Below are 19447 nucleotides of genomic sequence, written 5' to 3'. Positions count from 1 at the left end.
AGATAGCTAGTGGGAAGCAGCCGCATAGCACAGGGAGATCAGCTAGGTGGTTTGTGACCACCTAGAGGGGTGGGATAGGGAGGTTGGGAGGGAGGGAGACGCAAGAGGGAAGAGATATGGGAACATATGTATATGTATAACTTATTCACTTTGTTATAAAGCAGAAAGTAACACAGCATTGTAAAGCAATTATACTCTAATAAAGATGTAAAAAAAAAATAATAAGCTCTAAATACTAAACTAAGATAATCATAAAGCCAGAAACAGATAGATGCAAAAAGCAAACCCCAAGTCTACGGTTGCTCCCAAAGTCCACCTCCTCAATTCTGGGATGATTCGTTGTCTGTTCAGGTATTCCACTGATGCAGGGTACACCAAGTTGATTGTGGAGATTTAATGTGCTGTTCTTGAGGTTGCTTGGAGAAATTTCCCTTTCTCTTCTTTATTCGCACAGCCCCTGGGGTTCAGCTTTGGATTTGTACCCGCCTCTGCGTGTAGGTCGCCTGTGGGGGCTCTGGCTCACTCTGGCCCAGGGGAGGGAGGAGTATGGAATGTGGGGCAAGCCTCTGGTGGCAGAGTCTGGGGTGACATTGCAACATCCGAGCCACACCTTGGGTTCTCCCAGGGAAATTGTCCCTGGATCACGGGACCCTGACAGTGGCAAGCTGCACAGGCTCTCGGGAGGGGAGGTGTGGATAGTGACCTGTGCTTGCACACAGGCTTCTTGGTGGCTGCAGCAGCAGCCTTAGCGTTTAATGTCCGTCTCTAGTGCCCGAGCTGATAGCCGTGGCTTGCACCCATAGTTGTAGCTTGTTTAGGCGGTGCTCTGAATCCCCTCTCCCCATGCACCCTGAAACAATGGTCTCTTGCCTCTCAGGCAGGTGCAGACTTTTTCCCGGACTCCCTCCCGGCTAGCTGTGGTGCGCCAGCCCCCTTCAGGCTGTGTTCACGCAACCAATCCCAGTCCTCTCCCTGGGATCTGACCTCTGAAGTCCGAGCCTCAGCTCCCAGACCACCCTGGTGGGTGAGCAGAGAAGCCTCTCAGGCTGGTGAGTGCTTGTCGGCACCAATCCTCTCTGCGGGAATCTCTCCGCTTTGCCCTCCGCACCCCTGTTGCTGCGCTCTCCTCTGTGGCTCCGAAGTTTCTCCCCCACCCACCCCCTGTCTTCGCCAGTGAAGGGGCTTCCTAGTGTGTGGAAACTTTTCCTCCTTCACAGCTCCCTCCCAGAGGTGCAGGTCCCATCTCTATTCTTTTGTTTCTGTTTTTCTTTTTTCTTTTGCTTTACCCAGGTACGTGGCAGAGTTTCTTGCCTTTGGGGAATTCTGAGGTCTTCTGCCAGCGTTCAGTAGGTGTTCTGTAGTTGTTGTTTCACATGTAGATGTATTTGTGGGGAGGAAGGTGATCTCCACGTCTTACTCCTGTGCCATCTTGAAGGTCCCCCCTACCTTATATTTCTGTTAAATCCATCAGACCATTCAGAGGGATTTCTTGTTATTTAATATTATTTAATCTTAAATCTGAATTTGCCCCTATAACGGTTTCTTCACATCCTATATAAACTTCTGTAGACATCATATAATTTATTGCTTGTTGTATTGCTGTGTCTTAAACTAAAAAACAAAAAAAGTATTGGTGAATTTTAATGAGCAAGAGGTAGATTTTTATTCTGAAAGGACCTCCTAGAGGAAATAGTGGCATTTTAAATGATGGAATAGATGAACTTGGTTTTTTATAGAAAAAGAGATGTTGACATATTGCTAATCTGATATAGAATTTTGAGGTTTATACTTCAGAGTCTTAAAGTTTCTGCATGTTTGAAATCTTGGCAAAGAACTCAAAGAAGAAATTAAGAAGAAAAGTGCAAATGCAGAAGAGAAATTAATATATTAGAGTTCCTAAAAAGGAGGGACAACTTTTTATTAGTTTGTGAGATTGTGTGGGTAGATAATGGCAGTAGGACAATGACAGTGAAAGTAATCATCTGTATTCTGATTAGAATTCTGTAGTTCTTTGGTAGAAAATGTAGCAACCTTAAGGAGGAAGGCGATTAAGTTTACTCTAAGTTGTAAGTATATGTATTCAGTTAATGAGAACATTTTCTTTTTGAGTATCACACAAATCTATTATATATTTAATTAATATGGCTTAATACTATCTTTTAAAGCTGTTCTAATGGAATAAGTAAAAAATGGGAGAGATGAATGGATAGAGATTGGTAGGTCAGAAATAACAGGGGCCTGAGTCAGAGCTGTCAAGAATATGTTGAGCCTCCTTCCTTTGGAGTTGAGTGTCTAGAGGGCAATACTTGGAAGAGCAAGGGATCTGCAACTCTACAGCAGCTGTTAAGTTTATATGAAATATATTGAAGTATGTTGGATGAGGAGTTGAGTAGGAGAAATGGGCTAATAGAGGCTATAGCTAAGAAATGAGTAAATTTTTAAAAATTTATGTACTTTTAGCATTTACCTTAAGGATTGAAATTTTTTTCAGTTACATTTAATGTATGTAGAGTCCTTTGTTTTAAAAGTCAATTGAATATCAGAGCTCTTTGATGCTCTTTAGAATGAAATATGATTCCATAGTATAAGAGAAAATGTTTTCTGTCTGTAAAGCAAATGCTCAGTAAATACTCTGAAGCAAGAATTGGCGAACTTTTTTGTAAAGGGCTAGATAGTCAATATTTTAGGCTTTGTGGGCCACATGGGGTTTCAGTCTCCTATGATTCTTTGTGCTGTATGTTTTGTTTTGTGTTGTTTTGGCCATGCTGCATGGCATCCGGGATCTTAGTTCCCAGGGATCGAACCCGTGCCTCCTGCAGTGGAAGTATGGAGCCCTAACCACTGGACTGACAGCGAATTCCTGTGCTGTATGTTTTTAAGCAACTGTTTAAATATGTAAAAAGCATTCTTAGCTTGTGGGCCATATAAAAGCAGGCTACAGGCCAGTTTTGGCATGTGGGCTATAGTTTGTAGGCTCTTGCTCCAAAATACTGGTTTTCAAATGTTAGGTACTTAAATTTTATTATTATTATGCTTTATTAAAAACATTATTATGTTTTTAGAGGGAGTTACAATGTTCTCAAGATACCTTGAGGTCATATTTATTTTTGCATTTGGAGCAAAAATACTAGGTTGGGAGAATTTGGAGAGAAGGTGGGGTTGAGGAAGCAAAGAAATGGAGGTTCAGTCAGGTCAAAGATGAGATCACATGTATATTGGAATGGTAGGTGTCAAGAGTTGTTGTTAAGGGTTGTCTGGTAGAGTGGATAAGGACCAGTAGATATTAGATATCTGAGGTATTCAATTTCTTTCTTCATCAGTATCTTTTTCCTATCTCCGAGGTAGGAAACCTACCAATTTTCAGCCTCCTAGTGCTCTAGCTCTTTTCTCCATTTTAATAGAGATGAATACTGAGTATTGGGAGGGAGAGGGTGGGGGAATCTAGATTTTACTCTGGTCCTCCTGCTGACTTGTGTGATATTTGACTTATTTGAATTTCAGTTTTCTTACCTGTAAAATGATAGGACTGATTAGATGATTTATGAGCTGTCTTCCATTTTGAATTTTTATTCTCACAATTGTGAGATTCTCACAAATGAACTTGATTTATATTTGCTTTTTTCTTCTCTCTATTCTGCTGGCTCTGCTGTTTACCGCAGTCTGCGCCCTACTCACCTCAACCCTCTATCACTCTGATGTAACTGAACTATTTCCAGATTACTTTCATTTTGAATCTGAGGATGGAAATTCCACTGACTCTACCAGCTATGTATCAGGAAGAAATAATTCAACAAAACAAAGTAATAACCCATTCTCCCAATGGCAAATGTTTTGAAAAACAAGATAGAGTTGATTATGAATATTTAGTATCAGAAACTTTTTATACTAAAAAGACCATATAGTATTAGGTAGTTACTAATCTATACCACACTCACTGTATCTGTAAGACAGTGTTAGGATAGGTTCTTGATGTGGGTTACCTTAGGTATTTTAAGGGTGTTAAATTTTAAAGAAATTCCACCTCTCGCTTTGTTGCTGTTATCCTATCAATTCTTTGGAAGCATATTATTTAAAAGATAAATGAAATTTTTAATCTTCAAGCCGAGAGTAAGAGTTAAATTAATGTTAAATATTTTTCAAGAATATGTAGTTGTCAGAGCAGACATTTAATTTTTACTGAATACTTGTATAAGCAAAGCACACAGAGCTGCTGTTAAGTCAGTATAGCATAGTATAGCTATTTACTGTGTCCATAATTTTGTGTCCATTTCTGGTAAGGTAAAAAAAGATTTATAGAACATTATTCAAGCTAAAATTCTTATAAACTTGTAAATTAAAATTCTTCTCTTAACTACTAAAAACAGTCAATACTGTCAGTATTCGGCTCAACATGGCTTAGAAGAAGATCAAGAGAGGGCAAAAGGCAACATAAAGAACTTACAAAGCAGTGTTTCTCCCACCCTCCCAAGAGCTAACTAGAACTTACTGGGCCAGGTGTTGAAGTAGTTAGCACATAACAAGTAGAGGAGATAGAAAGGAATGACTGTAAAATAATATAGGAATGGAAGTGATTCTTCTTAAGGGTTTAGGGACTACTAAAAGGCAATGGAAGATCTAAACCCTGAGGAACTCATCATGTAGGGTAATTTTTTGTTTAAAAAACTTTATGTAGGACTTCCCTGGTGGCGCAGTGGTTAAGAATCCACCTGCCAATGCAGGGGACACGGGTTCGAGCCCTGGTCCGGGAAGATCCCACATGCCGCAAAGCAACTAAGCCCGTGTGCCACAACTACTGAGCCTGCACTCTAGAGCCTGTGAGCCACAACTACTGAGCCTGCGTGCCACAACTACTGAAGCCCGCGTGCCTAGAGCCCGGGCTCCGCAATGAGAAGCCCGCGCAATGAGAAGCCCGCGCACCACAATGAAGAGTAGCCCCCGCTCGCCGCAACTAGGGAAAGCCCTCATGCAGCAACAAAGACCCAATGCAGCCAAAAATAAATAAATAATAAATTTAAAAAACTTTATGTATATAGATTTGTTTAAAAATTCCCAATTTTAAATTAAGGAAATCCCACTAATGGTTATCAGTGTGTAATTATGTATAGAAAGTAGGATTTATACAGTTCCTAATTAAGTTTATATCATTTTATAAACAATAAATAACTGAAAATTACCTATTCAGTTTGTGAATAACTAATTTGTTTTATGAAAGATGAATAGTATAAAGCATATTTGTGATTAAAATAAGTAAATGCTTATTTGAAACATTAACTTACTAATGTAAAAAAATGGAGACACATTTTAAAACACCCAACTTAGTTGAGTTAACCCACTGTAACTGTTTGACTGTGGATGTTTTCCCACACTGATGGGCAGCTGACTGAGGTAGTGCTGTCCAGTACAGTCTACTTTCAATTATCTGTGGTAATGGGACAATGCATGGATAACCCTAAAGCAAAATACTTTATACATACCTTCCTGTCATCTGCTGTGGCCTGAGCATGTGCTTGGGTCCATGATGGAGGTGTGGGAGGGGGGCTCAGGCTTGCAGAGGAGCTGAAAGTCAAGGCCATGAGAGGTATTCTAGAGGAGCCTGGGTTTGGCACTGCGTGGTTGAAATATCATGGGGGGAGCCTGCAGCATGTGAGACCAGCTTGGCAATAGCTGTTAGAGGATGGAGAAACAAATTGTTAAGGAACTGTGGGAGAAAAGATATTTAACTCTTGCACAGTTGCAGCAATACTACTTGGCGTGTTTTTTGGTTAACAGGTAGCAAACAATAATAGTATTAATAGCAGTGTACTTGCATTAGTTTTGGTCTTCTTTGCTAGTTAAACACATTTTCCACTTGCCATAGGTGAGTGCTATTATTGAGGCCTCTTCTAAATGAGAGTAAGTTTATTGGCATATAACTAGTAACTTTAGAAATTCAGGATAAGTGGGAAATACTTTTCTTATTATTAAAATTCTGACTAGCTATCAGTGTTGAATTCGTACTTCCAAAATTTAACAATTCATTTCAGCATTGTAATATCAAAGTATATAGTGAAGGCAAAGGCAATGGTGATTACTGAAAGCTACGAGTTTGATTTAGGAAAAACATACAAGCCATATTTAAAAATATGTTTTAGGAGCTTTACCAAAGTTCTTTTAAAACTGACAATTGGCTGTGAGTTGATGAATGTTGAAGCTGGATGTTAAGTATATGGAGGGTATTCATTAAATTACTCTAATTTGAAAATGATTGTATTTTCTACCAGAGAAATCTTTGAAAAATGTGAATTAGGTAATTGCTGAAAACTTCAGAATCTTCTGGACCAAACTTTCTCCTCCTTATTTATGTAATAGATTTATTGTTCTCCATTAAAAGTTGTAATTCAGACTTAAGATAAAATCATAGCCATGTTCTGAAGGTATATTTGATTCTGTCTATGGGAACTCCTACAGTTCAACTCAGTGTGGTATTAGGATGGCAATTCACAAATTATACCTTTGGGTTTTCTTAACCATATATTACTTTTATTATTTTAGATGATTTTTAAAAGTTAATGACATCAAATATTGATATTTGGCAGTCACTAGAGGCATTAATCATAAATCAACTCTTGTACAAAGTTTGGAAACAATTGACATTTGAGAATGAATAATGTATGAGACAAATGAATTAGTCCTTCTTCTACATCACTGGTTCTCTGTCAGAGCAGTTTTACCCCCAAGGGAACAATTGGCAACGTCAGATATTTTTGGTTGTTACAGCTTGGGGTGGGGAGTGCTATAGATATCAACTGGGAGGCTTCACTACAACCTACAATGCTCAGGACAGCCCTTCCACAACAAAGAATTATCTGGCCCAAAATGCTGGTAGTGTTGCTGTTGAGAAGCCCTGCTCTAGTATTCTTTTAGAGTAGACAACTAGAAACGTATAACCAAACTAGATTATTTTGGCTTCATATAGACATATGCTGTTAAGAATTACGTTTTAAAATATGCCTTCAGTTTTAATGAGAATTAATATAAGAAGCAAAAAAGAACATTTTTCTCATAATTCCTTCAACCAGTTCCTTTAAGAGTTTAGTGCTGGGCACATGGTCACTTTTCCAATGAAGGGGTGTATGTTTTCTTGTAACTCATTATTTATACTTTGCCTTCTCTAATTTTATGCCCTATTGTAGCAACTATCCCTTATTTCGGCTTATATATAAAAGTTCTGTGATCGTTTCTTTTGCTGTGTTGGTCTTTCTTTTATGCTTACTGTAATGGCTTATACAGGTTTGGGCTGTGTGTTTATGTGTACATAAAGAAAATATATAAGTAATATGTAAGTGCCCCCAATCCCCAGGTATGATCTAATTGTTTTAATGGTTTTAAAAAAGTCTCAGTTTTTTCAAACAATTTAAAATATGTGCTTGTTATAAAATATAACTGTATATTAGTGCAAATAATAATGAAAAGTTACCCCTCTTTTCATTCTCCAGAGATTTATTAATATTTCTAGCAGGAAAATTTGAAGTTCCAGTTTGCCCTAAGTTTAGAATTCTGTTATTGTTGATTAGGTTTACATTCTTTTGTTTTCATTTCTGAATAAGATAATTATATTTCTAACTAAGCAGAATGAAAACAATGTTGAAAGAGGATTACATTCTCTAATAAATTTTCTTTTATTGGTATAACAAAGACCAGTTATATATAAAAAATAAGTGTCATATTTTGGGGTTTTTTGGTTATTTTGAAGTATAATTGGTAAGTATGAAATCTTCCTAGCTCACTTTTTGTTTGTTTGTTTGTTTTGTTTTGTTTTGCGGTACGTGGGCCTCTCACTGTTGTGGCCTCTCTCGTCGCGGAGCACAGGCTCCGGACGCGCAGGCTCAGCGGCCATGGCTCACGGTCCCAGCCGCTCCGCAGCATGTGGGATCTTCCTGGACCGGGGCACGAACCCGTGTCCCCTGAATCGGCAGGCGGACTCTCAACCACTGTGCCACCAGGGAAGCCCCTAGCTCATATTTTTAATAATTCAGAAAGACTCATTAAAAATTATTCAAAAGTAAAATATGATTAATTTCCATTTCTCTGAAGTTAAAAATAAGTAAATTCCAATATTGTCACTAATGTGCAACCTTTTTTTTTCTGTTATAGCTCCCTCAAGCAGTTGAAAAGGAAAGCAGATTTTGTAATTTTTCTAATATGCACCGAAAAAGTTCAAAACCTATTTTTGTCTTAAAAAGAAATAGTTAAAATGATAAGGTCACTACGTTGGCCAGTATTGGATTTGTTGCTTCATTTAGATATTTATTAGTTATGAACTTACAGATTCTGTTTCTTTTAAGATCTGTTGGTTGAAATGGGAGGCTTCAAATTTGTTTCAGGTTTCCTTCACACTTTAGGTAGTTTAGAAGGATAAATAATCAGTGTTCAGATTTCTTAAAGTTGTATTTAATAATGTCATGATGGTTATCTTTCATTTCCATTTCTGTGTTACTACCTGGTTATTCTTTAGACAGGGTACATTGAAGTAGGTTTGGGGAGGAAATAGCAAAAGTATCTGTTAATTGCTGCTTGAGCCAGGAATGGTGGCAAGAGATGTGAACAAAATTTTAGTGAAGTATTTTTCAAACTTTTTAAACTGCAACTCACAGTTAAAAATATATTTTATATTCCATCCAGTACACAATTTAATGTATGTATTTATATACATAACATATTTTAAGAAAAAATACCTTACTATGTGTATGTTGTCTGATATTTCTGTTCTTTTTCATTTAAAATAATTGCTGCTCACATCTCACTAAATTGCACCTTGCAGTTTGAAAAATGCTGCTTTAGTGTATTGATTACCCGTGCTTAAATTCGCCCTCTCTCAGCAAATAGAAAACTGAGTAAAAACACATTGTTGTTATGTACTAAATTATATCCTATTTTGAACATTTAATAAATAAAATAATGAAATATTTTACAAGCATTTTGTTATGATAAAATATAAGCAGCATTGCCTCAGTAAACAAGTTTCTCTGTAAAAAATGATTCTTATTTTAACATTGTATTTATAGTTTAGGGCTCTCTTTTTTTAATAAAAATTATTTAAACACTAATAGAATTTATACTAATAGGTTATTTTTAAATGGAACCAGATTAATCACTGGGACTTTCTTTTTTTTGAGGATTTTTCTTTTTTTTTGGCTGCACTGCACGGCTTGTGGGATCTTAGTTCCCCAACCAGGGATTGAACCCAGGTCCTCAGCAGTGAAAGCATGGAGTCCTAACCAGTGGACCACCAGGGAATTCCTTCACTGGGGCTTTCTTAATAAGGTTAAGTCTTAATGGAGAGGGGAAAAATTAGCATGTTTAGTCCAGAGGTTGGCAAACTTTTTCTGTAAAGGGCCAGCTAATAAATATTTTATGCTTTGCAGGCCATAAGATCTCTGTTAGTACTACTCATCTCTGCCATTATATTGTGAAAATATGTAAGCAAGTAGAATGACTGTGTTCCAATAAAACTTTGTTTATGGAAACTGAAATTTGAATTCCATATAATTTTCACATGTCAAGACCTATTTTTCTTCTGACTTTTTTCAACCATTAAAAAAATGTAAACACCTCTCTTAGCTTTTGGGCTGTAAAAAATAGGTGGTGGGCCAAATTTGGTCTGCCAGCCATGGTTTCCCATCCCTTGCTTTAGCCTAGAAAGGGAGAAAGTCAGTATTGGTCCCAAAAGGAGAAGTTAGCAGTTGTGGTTAAGAATATGGATAATGATATTAAACCTCTAAGTATTTATATTTTTATTTTTCTGGATATAAGAGCTATACATTTTTGTGTTGTGTTTATATTATATTTTGTAGACCGTTGATATTCATAAAGAGAAAGTTGCAAGAAGAGAAATTGGTATTTTGACTACCAATAAAAACACTTCAAGGACACATAAGATTATTGCTCCAGCCAACCTTGAACGACCAGTTCGTTATATTAGAAAACCTATTGACTATACAATTCTAGATGATATTGGACATGGAGTAAAGGTAAGTATAATTTTTGTCCAGCTTAAAAACAACAGCCCATAATGGAACTAACTCTTTAGAAAATTAAGTGTTTATCTTTTCTTTCCAGAGGATCAAGTCTTGGCCTACTTGTAGTTCTGAAGATTTCCTACCACTATGTTATCCTTCTTTCTTCTTAGTATTATGTTTTCAAGTTTTAAACAGTCATCTTTGACTGAATTGCTTTTGCTTAATCAGTTATGAAAATACCTCATATAGATCTGGAAATAAATGTGGTATTATATTTCTAATCTTTTAATGATTTAGTATGACTAATTAAAAATTATTCAGTATGTTATTAAAGTATTTGCTTTATCTCAAAAATATCAACAAACTTTTGGCATTAGTTTTCAGAAAGAACATATATAAACAAACATGTACTTTGAATTTTTCTAAAACAAATTTATCTCAACATTTTGGGTGAGAATAATGTAGATAAAACTAATATGTGAACTAGTATTTCCACTGCTTTTGAGTAGATAGTCATTATATATTTTGGCTATCTTTTAAAATGTATTTAAGTGCCTGCTATGTATGTAAAGTACCATAATCACAACTGAGGAGCATATAACTTTCATTTAAATTGGTGTTCGTTCTTAAGAAACTATTCAGAGCTTCAGCTGAGTATTAGGTTATTTAAAGTTTGCATCTCAGCAGTGATTTGAAAGACAGTGACTTTTCAAATGTGATGCTGAATAAATACGTATATGCCTATAAGTGAAACTGTACAGTTCATGCAGTTGATTTGTGTCTAATATAAGCAAATTTAAATTTAAAAAAATATACCTCACACAAGTATGGCTAGAAATCGGTTAAATCTAACTTTAATGTAGATCTAGGTAAAAGAATATGTACGGTGTAAATTTTTTTTTAAAATCTTTTTCTTTCTTACAATTTTGATATAAGCACTATTATCTGAAATTTGATATTTAATTTTATAATGAACGCCTAATGCATTTAGTTTACAGTACTAATTAGAGCATGTTAAAATAGGATGTACAATTGGATGGATAATTAATAACTGAAATTTATTCTAACTTGGGAAAATCTTTTGAGATTTATTTGAGGCTAACAACTGCTAATGGAAAATTTTAGGATCCTGAACGAATTTAATGATAAAAAGGCACTTAGAATATAAAACATCATATTTGTACTTCCCCACTTATATAATAAAAAGGTGATCCCCCAATTCTTATTTAATCCTCAAGTAAATGTTCTTTAGGGAATCTGTAGTCCCTTTCATTTTTTTGTACATTTTAGTGTTTAGGGGTCATTAATTTGAAGAAATCTTTTATAAAGTTGTTTTTAAATAAAAGTGTCATATAATTTCATCACAAAACTCCTGTTCATGACACATTCTGCTTTAACCACTCTTTCTATGATCTACTGAAACATTATTTTTTAATGCTGAATGCTTAACTTGTTTTTTCTTTGTTTTTTTCCTTTCTCTTCACATCCTGAAGTTCCAACTAACTTTTCAATGCTTTTTTCCCTTACCTCTTTTATTTGCTCCATTTATGCATTAAGTGGTTGCTTAGATTTAAGGTAAGAGATTCCAGGGCTGGATTTCCATTCTTTGTTCTTATGTAGAATATTACATATGGGGAGTGAAGAGATATTTGGTACTTGGCCTTTTAAAACCAACAAATAGTTACTCTTTTTTATTTTATTTTGTTTTTTTCATGAAACTTTGTGTGTCTTCATGTTCCATGAGGGCAGATGTTTTTGACTGTTTTGTTCATTGCCCTATCCTGTGTGCCTAGAACAGTGCTTGACACACATTAGACACTTAGTAAATATTTGTTGACTAAATGGTTATTTTGCAATGTCAATATATTTTGTGAAACTGAAATGTAAGTTACCCTATCACAAAATGTCATTATGAAATAAAATTAGCTGGACTTTGTAAATGTAGAAATTTTGTTTTGGATTGGAGGGCTGCTAATGTGCTTCATTTAACCCTCCCCCTGTGTAATAACCTTTTTATTCTATAAATGGTGTGCTTTATTATATACCTTGTGGCCACTATGTCATTATCTCTTGACTCTTAATCACTCTTTAAAAAATTGAAAATTGGAAAATATTCAGTGTTTTGGGTGTTTTTTAAGTTGCAGTATCATGTATTTTGCAAAAAACAAAATTAATCTTTTTATTCAAATTGCTATATAAATTATATATTTCAGTATAAACTCACTTTAAGAGGTTTTCAAGCCGAGTATTATATGCAAAGCATCAAAAGCTCATGATAGTGTTTAACAAAATACAAGTTAAGAATTAAAGATATTTACTTTTCTTACTTGTTTCAGTAACATTTTAGTATTTTGGAGGGAAAAATGGGAAAAGGCATTCAAGAATAATCAAGAAGCCTGTCAGATAGAATGGTACTAAAATTATTGTCACCAAATCGATCATGCATTTCATTTTTGTTCTTTTTTTCTTAGCTGAATTCTATAATTCCTTTTCAAATATGTATTCTTACCATATACCCTGTTGTTTGCCATGTCTTCAGTGTAGAAAGTGATAACAAGAAGACAAGATGACTGAGATCTGAATCATTAACTAGCTACTAACCACGGCCACAGAAAGTTAACAGATCATGGTAGAGAGATGTGACTGGAGGAGCCCAGGCAGATGTACTTCATGTGTACATAAAAGTATATTGGAGTGTTGACTCCAAGCCCTCAGTCTCGGTGAGTGAGGAGATTCTTTCGCATAAAATAGGTAGAATTAGACCAGAAGCTGTCTTTGTGGCTACCTTGGCTTTTTTCCCTTAAAGTCTGTATTCAGATTTTGGCTATTGATACATTAACCTCCAAAGTGATAGAAGTGCACAGAAAGATTAACTAAAGGAAAGACAACAACAAAAAAATGGACCAGTTCTTTCCCCTTAAAGTTTAGACCAGCTTGCCTGAGGAACTATCCCTAGCTCATTTCTTCCAGACCCTACGAGGATTCCTTCTTGATCTTTCTGGGTTCAGGATCTGTTCTGTGTGAGAGGCCAGAGTGAGTGGGAGATGAGAGCTTCCAAGAAAGAAAGATCTAATAAGGGAACATCACACTTGGATAAGATTCCTTAACACCTTTGCTCTTTGCACCAAAAAAGCTCCACTCCTTAGTACTGTGGCTCTATGTAGTTGTTTCTACTATACTGGGATGGGGTTGACAGGGTGAGAAGTATGTACCGTGAGGTCATCCTAGAAGCTAGAATGTGCCAGTCCTCTGTCTCTTTCTTCTTATCTTTCTTTCTGAGTGTGTCTGTTGTCTCTATAAACTTGTGGCACATAGTTAATAATTTTGGGTGAACCAAAACAAAATAGAGTGGAAAAAATATTCAGCATATAGCAAATCATTACTCTTTTTAATGTTGAAAAATGAATTGCTTTAGAAGGTTGATTAATGGAATAATTGAGTATATTAAGATAGAAAATAGAATTTAAAAATGTTAAAGTTGGAAGGGACCGCAGATAGTAAACTAGTCCACTGGTTTTCCAGCTGAGATTTTTGGAGACCTGTGGATTATGTCAGGTGCCCTGGAAGTCTCCTGATAATTTGATTTGCTCCTCAGCTCATTATGAGCTCTGTCTTTGCTCCCATTGTTGTCAGACTTGATGCCTTTCAGATATACTCTAAACAAATATCATACTTTGGGACAAGACACATGGGATTTGACTCAGAAGAGACCTCCATGCTTAAAAGTTGAATTTTTAACCTTTTATACAGCATGTCCTGGTTGTGTTTAATGGTTCTTTTCATCTAAAATTTGGGTTAACTTTTTTCAGTCGAATGAGGAGTTGTAGAGTTTAATTCATAAGACCTTTGAAAACAACGTGGTGATATTTTTAAAGAAAAAGGTATAAAAAGCTGATGGATAGAATGCCATATTGGAGGGGTTTTAATATGTACCTGAGGCCAAAAGTGGAATGTACTTTGAACTGGGGTACCCTTTCCCCACTCTTTATTTTAATAAAAGAGTTTTAAGACCTTGTTACTGATGTGTTTGAAACAGATATTTCTGTTGAACGTTTAAAGTTGTCACTAATGAAGCTAAGCTTAAGTACTTTTAAAATAAGTGTATTTACTTTAATGCAAAAAAAAATAAAGACTTCTGATCTGTTTTTGTAGTATTTATTTCAGATGAACATTGTACAAGCAGATTCTTAATAATTAATGAGGAGGGGTTAGGAGTTTCTTTTACAGGTAACACATTAAGAATACAACACTTCTGAAAATTTTGCTTGGGATCTTGAAGATCCATAACTTTATGTAAAAAATGGGCTAACCTTTTCACTTTGCATGTGATCTTGTGTGTGTCATTCCCTACAGTACAGAAGGATGATAAATTGCCTCTCACATTTCTAGCTCTCGGGTACAGCTGAGGGTTCATTGTTAAGCATTTATTTGATACAACACTTGGAAGAAAAACTCCACAATAACAGCAACTTTTGGAAGACTCATCTGGGTTTGCCTATCCGTTCCAGACTTGAGCCACCAATTCTATCTTGTCAAAACCCAGTTGTTAGAAACTGTTTTCAGAATCAAGCAGAAGTTTGTCCATCTTTATTCCTCTTTTCTTCTTCTTACTTTCTTTATTTGTTTTCCCCCCTTAATCCTAATCTCTTATTCCCTTATCTCTGTATTAGATTCTTTTAGGACTCTTGGCACCTTAGGCTTTTTGTCTTTCTCTCTTACTAAAAATTTTACATCTCTCCTGAAGTCATACTCGAATTCCTGATTTCAGCTTTGATCTCCTTCAGAGGATCTCCTGGTTCTTTTCCTGCTGGCTCTGAGAATTGAAGTAGGAACATATATCCTCTGAGGAGAGGGATAAAGATCTCTAGGAAGCCAGAAAATTATGCACTGGATGGAACTAATGGGGAACGATACTGGGCATTGAACGAAAGCCTAGAGATGCTTGACCACAGCTGCTGCCCATTCTCACTACGCCACATCCAGACACAACCTATACATACTACTCCTCTTCTCTTAGTATATTTAAATCTTGCTCTTTTTAAGACTTGTTAACACTCCAGCTCAGATTTTTCTCTATGAAACCTTCTGTAGCCATTTTGGCTTACATTGATATTTCTTTTTTGGAGATTTCTATATAATTTGTAGATACTAATTTTTGTTTTAAACATGTGGGTCTTAGTTCTAAAATAAGTTCCTTAAAAGCAGAGAAATCATTTTACAGACCTTTGTCTTCTTTTATTTTTCATATTCTTTTACCCTTGTGCCTAGTAGTCTGGTGGTAGGTAGTTCAAATGAGGGATATACCACAGATATCATTTTAGAGTGTGTCTGTCACTGTTAAGTTGCAACAGGTCATCTTTTCGTGGGAGATTTCTTCATAGCAGAGGTGATGTACTCTATGAACTAGAGATACCTGGCTGGCCAGCTTTATAAAAAATACTGGAGTTCACAGGGTACTGGAAATCACTAAGATTTGTAATGAGTGTTATATATGAAATACATGATACTATATATATATCAGGGTTCAAGGAGGGTATTGCATTTACCAAAAAAGGATAGAGCAGGAAAGATAGGAGCACTTTAGAAGCAGTAATAAGGTATAATAATTGGCCTGATGGTTGGTTCTAGTTGTAGTGATCTCCAGAGTCTGGGAGAGCAGACCACTCTGGTCATAAAGGAATTGCTCTTACTCTTGGTATTATCTGCATTTCTTAGTCCAGGCCAGTGGGAAACTATTTGAGTTGTGATCATGCATTAACCTTCATCACCTAAATGAAGTATTTCTTCTGTTTTGAGAGTTTGATTCTGGCAGGAAAAAAAGGGGACCTTTCCTGCTCTTTCTCCGTGTGCCTAACACCTGCTTCACTCAGCTCTCAATGATGACTTTTCCTTTGTGGCATCAAAAAATAACCACATTAATTGAATTATTGTTGGAATCAGCCACCAAAGTGTCATTCCAGTTCCCAAGTAAAACTTTGAAAAGTATCATGAGCACTCCTATTCATGATTCAGGACCGCTAACTACACGTTTATGTGCCAGATGATAGTTTTGCCTGTGTGTGTTACATTTTCTAAAGCTTCATGTGGAATTGCTATTATGGAGTGGGTGCAGTGTTGCTTTATCCTGAGTTTGTGGTATGTCCTCTCTCTCTAGTTACGTTCCCCTTCACCACACTCACAATTCAGTCATGTGTTTTGCTCCTTTTCAGGAAGCATTGCGTCCCCCTGTAACTTCCCTCAAAGTAGTTTTTAGAACCATGATGAGTATCCAGTAAGTAATTTTTTACCAAATTATTTTAGGTGTGAAATACAGTTTATTAACTTTTATCATAGGTGAGATCTATATTATAATAAGTTTTGTTTGGCAATTATTCCTGTTCTTTTCCCTTTTCCTCGAATTAGATGGCAGTATGTATATTCTGCATAGCATATTCATTGTTTTACTTAGCGTAGAAACATTTTTCACAAGGAAAGCTACCTTGAAGAAATATTGAATACTCTTTTAGCTTAATACAGAGGTAGCACAGCATCAGTGAAGTATAAAATCATAGATTAGTTGGACATTCCACAGGGACTCTTTGGTTTCTTAAGTGAATTAAGTTACTCATGCAAACCCCATTAACCAAACAAATAGAACCATTTGATGATTCTACAGATCATAAAATGTATCAAGTTTTATGTATAGAAATGTCCACCAGATTTTAATTTATAGATTGTTTATTTTATGTTTTGGGTAGATTAAAAGACTTATAGAGAAGATACTGCAATTTAAACAAAACACCTTATATACCCAAACCTTAAACAAATCAAAGTTGGAAAGCTGTTTTCAAGTATTTTAGCTATTCCATGTACAGAATAAAATTCTGTTTTACTCTTTTTCTGTCCCTGCTCCTTTTCCTTCCTGTTTCTAGCAAATTGATGTAGTTTAGTGTTTGGCTCACCTACTTCTCCTTCATCACTTAAAGTGACTTTGGGTTTTATGTTGTTTAAGGTTGAGCTTAAAGGACTTTGGTTACTACTTTTAAAAATCTTCTGGTATCATAAATTAAGATATACAGTTTTAAAAGCTATTCGTTATTTGTCATATTACTCCTAAAATTTTCCCCAAATGTGGATTAATTTTTTAAAACTTCTAACATTTTCATTTTAAGATACAATTATACCCTCTGCTTATTAATGAGAGGGAGAGCAAGGATAAGTTAATCTTTATTCTTCCTTGATAACCAGTTTGTTTTGTATTTGTTGTTTAAAATCAATGACAAAAGGATTACAGATGAATGCTTAACTTTAAAAATATTGATATTTCAAAGGTATCATTTGTCATTAAAGATTGTTTTAACATCACACACAACTTGTTCACTGGGCTATTCATTTGAAGAGTTTGTTTCTTGATATATTATTTCTTGCCTATTCAGATAACAAGTAGTATTTTAGGATTTTTAAATATTCCCTTTAAGCCAGAGTTAATTTTGTCAGCCTCAATACTCTGTATATAATTATGATTTGTTTTCTTAAAGTTTATATTTTAAAATTACAATTATAAGTGTATTCTGATTTCAGAAGTCTTGCAGTTTCATTTCATAAGTATAATTTGAATACTCTGGATGTATTCTTATTAGAAAAGTTAAGATCCTTTTTTGAAGTGTTTGGCAACCCAGAATATTAGGGGCTTAAAATAGGGTCAGGTATGAACATACGTGGTGAACATTATTAACTCTAACCAATTGGTAATCTCAAATAACTTGAGACTGCATTTGATCTATATTTGTGCATGACTTCTCTTAACTCTTTAAGGTACCCAGATTTCTAGGGCTTTCTGTGTAAGTGCTGACTTTCTCCTTTGGTGGCATCCATGGTTCCCAAATCACCCAACTTTCCCACACTTGCACTTTCAGTTGGGGATAGAATAGTGAGGAATCACGGCTTAGCTCTGATTTAGGACTATGTTACATCTTTTCTATGCCTAAATTAATCTTCATTTTGGGCCTGAGTGGGTTTAATTCCCATTGGAACTAGGACATTGCCAGTGGCCATTGTACCGCTCACAGTTGAGTGGGATACCTCAGCCCTACCTTTCTGGTTCAAATGTTTAGGAACATGCCTTAACTTCTGGCAGTTTTCAGGTAGGTGATTCCTTCATAAGAGAACATTAAAGAAATCTGAATTGTAAGGCTGATCCACAATTTTAAAAAATGGAATTTTCTCTGTATATGATATAACTTTATATTCTCTACTTACAATGGATCAAAACTTAAGTTGCATTTTTTGGGAGGGAAACATGTCTTTTGTTTTTTATGATAAACTTGCTATCTAAAAAACAAGGAATTGCTTAAAGGCATTATTGTCTGATTGAGTTACTCTATAAAAACTAAAGTTTTTATAGTTATCCTATTTGATTTCAATTGAATGTAATATCTTATAGTCTAACCAGTGATCTGTTGGTGTGATGGCCTAATGGCAAATAAAGTCTTTGCATACAACTTTATAATCATTTGAAAATCTCACATTAGGAAGAGTCCTTTGAGTACAACTGTAGAATGATAGTAGAGTAGAAATTGCATATGAAATGCATGGCCTCTAATTTTTTTTCCTATTTAAACCTTCCCCTCCTTTGTTAAATAGCATAATGTTATTTCCTGAAAGTGCCACTTTGTTTCACTGCATACAGGTTAAATTGATTTTTCCTCAAAATTTTTTTAGGTGAGTACCCAGAACATGAAGATGGGTGGGCTCCCGCGTACAACACCTCCAACTCAGAAACCCCCCAGTCCCCCTATGTCAGGGAAAGGGACGCTTGGGTGAGTATGTAACTAAGTAATAATTGAAAACCATTTCATGTAGTGCTGTGTGGAAACTAAACAATATATATGTTTAAACTATTTTTAAATATTTGAAAAGAGAACATTTTCTTCCTAGGATTATCTTTTTTGTGTGTAACTTTTCCAAAAGGAAAACATCTTTTATACTTTATACCTGGGAAACATCTTTATACTTTAAAAATATTTTGTTTAGAAATTATTTTTCTAATGCATTTTAAATTTTAGGTAAATCCTAACCTGAGTTCATGGCTTATTATAAATTACACTCTTAATTCCTATTTTCAGAAAATTTTTAGTCTTTTGTATTATAGTTGATTTTTCTTATTCAAACTAGTCTTCTGAAGAAAATACTGTGCCTAATACAGAAGTCTGTATATCTTGTGTTTTTATGAGAATACTGAGCTTTCATTCAGTCTACAGACTTGGGCTTCGGATTTGACTTTGGGAGAAATGGTCAATTGATGGAAAAGCTTGACTTTTTTCCTCTATAGCATCTTAGTATAAAAACTTGGTTTATCATGATCAAGATTTGTGATCAGGTGGGCATAATATCACCCAGAAGTGAGGTGACTAAAATCGTGGTCCAGCTCTGCTCCTGCTGTGTCGTGTTGCATAGTAAGCCTCTTAGCA

The 19447-nt window shown here is 35.4% G+C and overlaps 1 protein-coding gene across 2 annotated transcripts in view; it reads left to right on the top strand.

Annotated features, from left to right (window-relative positions):
* The window catches only part of ABI2 (abl interactor 2), a 100151-nt gene that overhangs the window by 44154 nt on the left and 36550 nt on the right, over positions 1 to 19447 (top strand). For both annotated transcript variants that reach the window (XM_029225914.1, XM_029225913.1), the window contains exons 3-4: positions 9834 to 10010; positions 18699 to 18796. In XM_029225914.1, the coding sequence (XP_029081747.1) occupies positions 9834 to 10010; positions 18699 to 18796 (275 nt within the window). The remainder of the gene's footprint in view (positions 1 to 9833; positions 10011 to 18698; positions 18797 to 19447) is intronic.

Source organism: Monodon monoceros, unplaced genomic scaffold (genome assembly GCF_005190385.1).
Source record: "Monodon monoceros isolate NGI ecotype Baffin Bay Population unplaced genomic scaffold, NGI_Narwhal_1 Super_Scaffold_16, whole genome shotgun sequence".
In the NCBI taxonomy this organism is placed as follows: domain Eukaryota; kingdom Metazoa; phylum Chordata; class Mammalia; order Artiodactyla; family Monodontidae; genus Monodon; species Monodon monoceros.
The sequence above is the reverse complement of the archived record's forward strand: the minus strand, read 5'-3'. Positions and strand labels throughout refer to the sequence as shown.